Here is a 3,279-nt window from a genome sequence, read left to right as displayed (position 1 = left end):
TTTTTTTTAATCCATCCAGGTCAACTTTGGAATTTTAATCTTGCCCGATACTATGAAAGAGGGCAAAACTTGATTGACAGTCAAATTCCTACTTTTTTTCTGTTAGCCACTTTTGAGATGATAAATTTTATATCTATTCAAAGTGATTAAAATTTTGGAAGGTAATATGCAAAGATATTTTTATGACCTTAGAGAAGTTAAATATTTGAAAGAATAGCACAATCCAAAAGGGAAAGACTGAGAAATTCAAGCACTTTAAAAATAAGCTACTAAAACAAATGATTCAAAAAATGAAAATTTAGAATTGTTCTTTCAGTATAGTGAAGAAAAAAGCAGGGCAAGTAAACTTCCAGTGAAATATCTCCACATGTGACATTGCTCACCACATCAATATCAACGTGCTTTTATTACTCAGTACAGAAATAAACAACTTTTAATATAGTCCAGCTCTCTTAAAAACCAATCCTTCTCCCCTTATCCTCTGCAACCACCATTCTACTTTCTGTCTTTACAAAGTTGCCTATTCTAGATACCTCATAACTTAAATCATATAATATTTGTCCTTTTCGGCTTGGTTTATTTCACATAGCATAAAGCTTTTAAGGTTGTAATGTGTAATGCTGTAATGTGTCAGAATTTCATTCCTTCTTATATGGCTGAAGTGAATGAATGAATGAGTTTCACATCTACAATTATAAACCATAACCAATTATAACCTGATATTATTGATTACATGGATATGTCATTGGTTGCATCTAAAAAAAGAATACTGTTGTCCAATTAGAGAAAAATGGTGTGTCCACATTTGCACTGGGTGTGAAATACATATGAGCAGAAAAGGGTGGAACAGTGACTGGTGAATACCTGGCCTCATAGCATCAGGGACTCCACCACCCTAAATTCTTCCATATCTTCTTGGTCTCTAAGGATTTGCACTGGCCTGGCATCAGCATGATGATGAAATTGTTTGACTAATGAGGAGCTTTGGGTATTGGTCCTCCAAAGGTACAGAGACTAAAAATTGTCGGTGACAGCCTCACTCAACAGCACTTCCTCGATACTATCAGCACACATGTGCCTCCTCCTGGAAGTGACCCTCCTCCCCCTCTGCTCAGGAGCCTAGTGCTTCTCTCAGTCCGTCTCCTCTTATTAAAACTTCAGCTTTCATTACTCAACATCTAGGAGACGCATCATTGCGTCTCGACAAGAGTCTGTCATTACCTAGTAAAGTCATTCAGGTAAACCTTCATTCCTGTTTGGCAATCAAGAGAGGTGTTTTACCACAAGTTTAACCAGGGGAAATTGTGAGAAGAGGACATGCATAAAATTATTAGAACCAAGGCATCCATTTGCCTCTTGCCTGTCTTCTCTTTTCTTGACATGTTCCTTTGTATCTTTCCTGTAATCTTCAAACAGCTCTTATTCTGCCAGTCTCCTACTGTCTCTCCATTCTCAAAGACTTTTTGCCTTGTCAGCAGGAATGTGCTTGTTTACAAACATGGTAATTGTTTTCCATGTTTTCCACTTTGCTGGCATTTAACTTCCTTTCTGTAGCGATTCAGGGAAGAGGCTTGGGCAGTTTGACCGTATCTTGTACTTCTGGGTTTTTGACACAGCTTTGTATTATCTCTGTTGCCAGGCTGTGAGGTCTCTGGGGAAGGAGGTGATGATTCAGATAGACTCATCAGCCCTGATTACCTGCTTCTCCTAATAAAGTTACCAAATGTTATTATAAAAATAATCAGAACAACATAGTGTGATTTTATCTTTTAAGATAATTTACAATTTATTTATTTATTTTTGGCTGTGCTGAGTCTTCGTTGCTGAGAGGGCTTTTCTCTAGTTGCTGAGCACAGGGGCTATTCTCTAGTTGCAGTGTGCAGGCTTCTCACTGCAGTGACTTCTCTTGTTGCAGAGCACAGGCGCTAGGGCACATGGGCTTCAGTAGTTGTAGTGTGTGGGCTCAGCCATTGCGGCTCCCACGGTCTAGAGCACAAGCTCAATAGCTGTAGTGCATGGGCTTAGTTGCCTCGGGGCATCTGGGATCTTCCTGGATCAGGGATCGAACCATGTTTCTTAAATTGGCAAATGGATTCTTTACCACTGAGTCACCAGGGAAGCCGGATAGTGTAATTTTTAAAACGGCTATTCTTCAACTCTTTCCATAATTAACAAATGTTGACACGCTGCTTTTAGTAATTTCAGGTCTTTATTCAAAATAACGAAATAATGTGTGTTCCTCTATTCCATTACATCCTTTCTCAAATTGGGGTTTGCCTCTGGTGATACACCTGCTGCTGGACTAGGGGCCACGTCTTTCCCATCAGATTTATCAACAATATGGAACCAAGAAACCAAACCGATGTTTCAGAATTCCTTCTCATGAGCCTGACAGAAGACCCAGAACTGAAGATCACCTTCTTCAAACTCTTCCTGTCCATGTACCTGGTTACTGTCCTGGGAAACCTGCTCATCATCCTGGCTGTCATCTCTGACTCCCACCTCCACACCCCCATGTACTACTTCCTCTCCCATCTGTCCTTTACAGACATCTGTTTAAGCACAACCATGATCCCAAAGATCCTAGTGAACATCCAAGGACAGAATCAGAGCATCACTTACACAGGCTGCATCACCCAGATCTGCTTTGTTCTGACTTTTGTTTGTTGGGAAAATTTTCTCCTTTTAGTAATGGCCTATGACCGCTATGTGGCTATTTGTCACCCACTGAGGTACACAGTCATCATGAACCCTCGCCTCTGTCTTCAGCTGATTCTACTCTCCTTGTTCATCAGCATTGCGGACGCTCTGCTCCACAGTCTGATGGTGTTGCGACTGTCCTTCTGCACAGACCTGGAAATCCCCCTCTTCTTCTGTGAAGTTGTTCAGGTCATCAAACTTGCATGTTCTGACACTCTCATCAATAACATCCTGATATATTTTGTGGCTAGCTTATTTGCTGGTGTTCCTCTTTTTGGAATCATTTTCTCTTATATCCAAATTGTTTCCTCCATTTTGAAAATGTCATCATCAGGCAGAAAGTATAAAGCTTTTTCTACCTGTGGGTCTCACCTCTCAGTTGTTACCTTGTTCTATGGGACAGCTTTTGGGGTGTATATTAGTTCTGCAGTTACTGATTCTTCCAGGAAGACTGCAGTGGCTTCGTTGATGTACACTGTGGTCACTCCGATGATGAACCCCTTCATCTACAGCCTGAGGAACAAAGACATGAAGGGAGCTTTGAGGAAACTCATTGGTAGGGTATCTTCTTTTCTGTGA

At 40.7% G+C, this 3,279-nt stretch overlaps 1 protein-coding gene across 1 annotated transcript; it reads left to right on the top strand.

Annotated features, from left to right (window-relative positions):
- Positions 1 to 2,340: 2,340 nt before the first annotated feature.
- On the top strand, positions 2,341 to 3,279 carry LOC102268941 (olfactory receptor 7G1). Its single transcript, XM_014482340.2, has one exon. The coding sequence runs from the start codon at positions 2,341 to 2,343 to the stop codon at positions 3,277 to 3,279; it is 939 nt and encodes a 312-aa protein (XP_014337826.1).

This window comes from Bos mutus, chromosome 7 (assembly GCF_027580195.1).
Source record: "Bos mutus isolate GX-2022 chromosome 7, NWIPB_WYAK_1.1, whole genome shotgun sequence".
Taxonomy (NCBI): Eukaryota; Metazoa; Chordata; class Mammalia; order Artiodactyla; family Bovidae; genus Bos; species Bos mutus.
This window is presented reverse-complemented; position numbering and strand designations above follow the sequence as displayed.

Bases quoted from the DNA above. Each gene is read 5' to 3' on its own strand.
- LOC102268941 (XM_014482340.2), top strand. From the start codon at position 2,341: ATGGAACCAAGAAACCAAACCGATGTTTCAGAATTCCTTCTCATGAGC.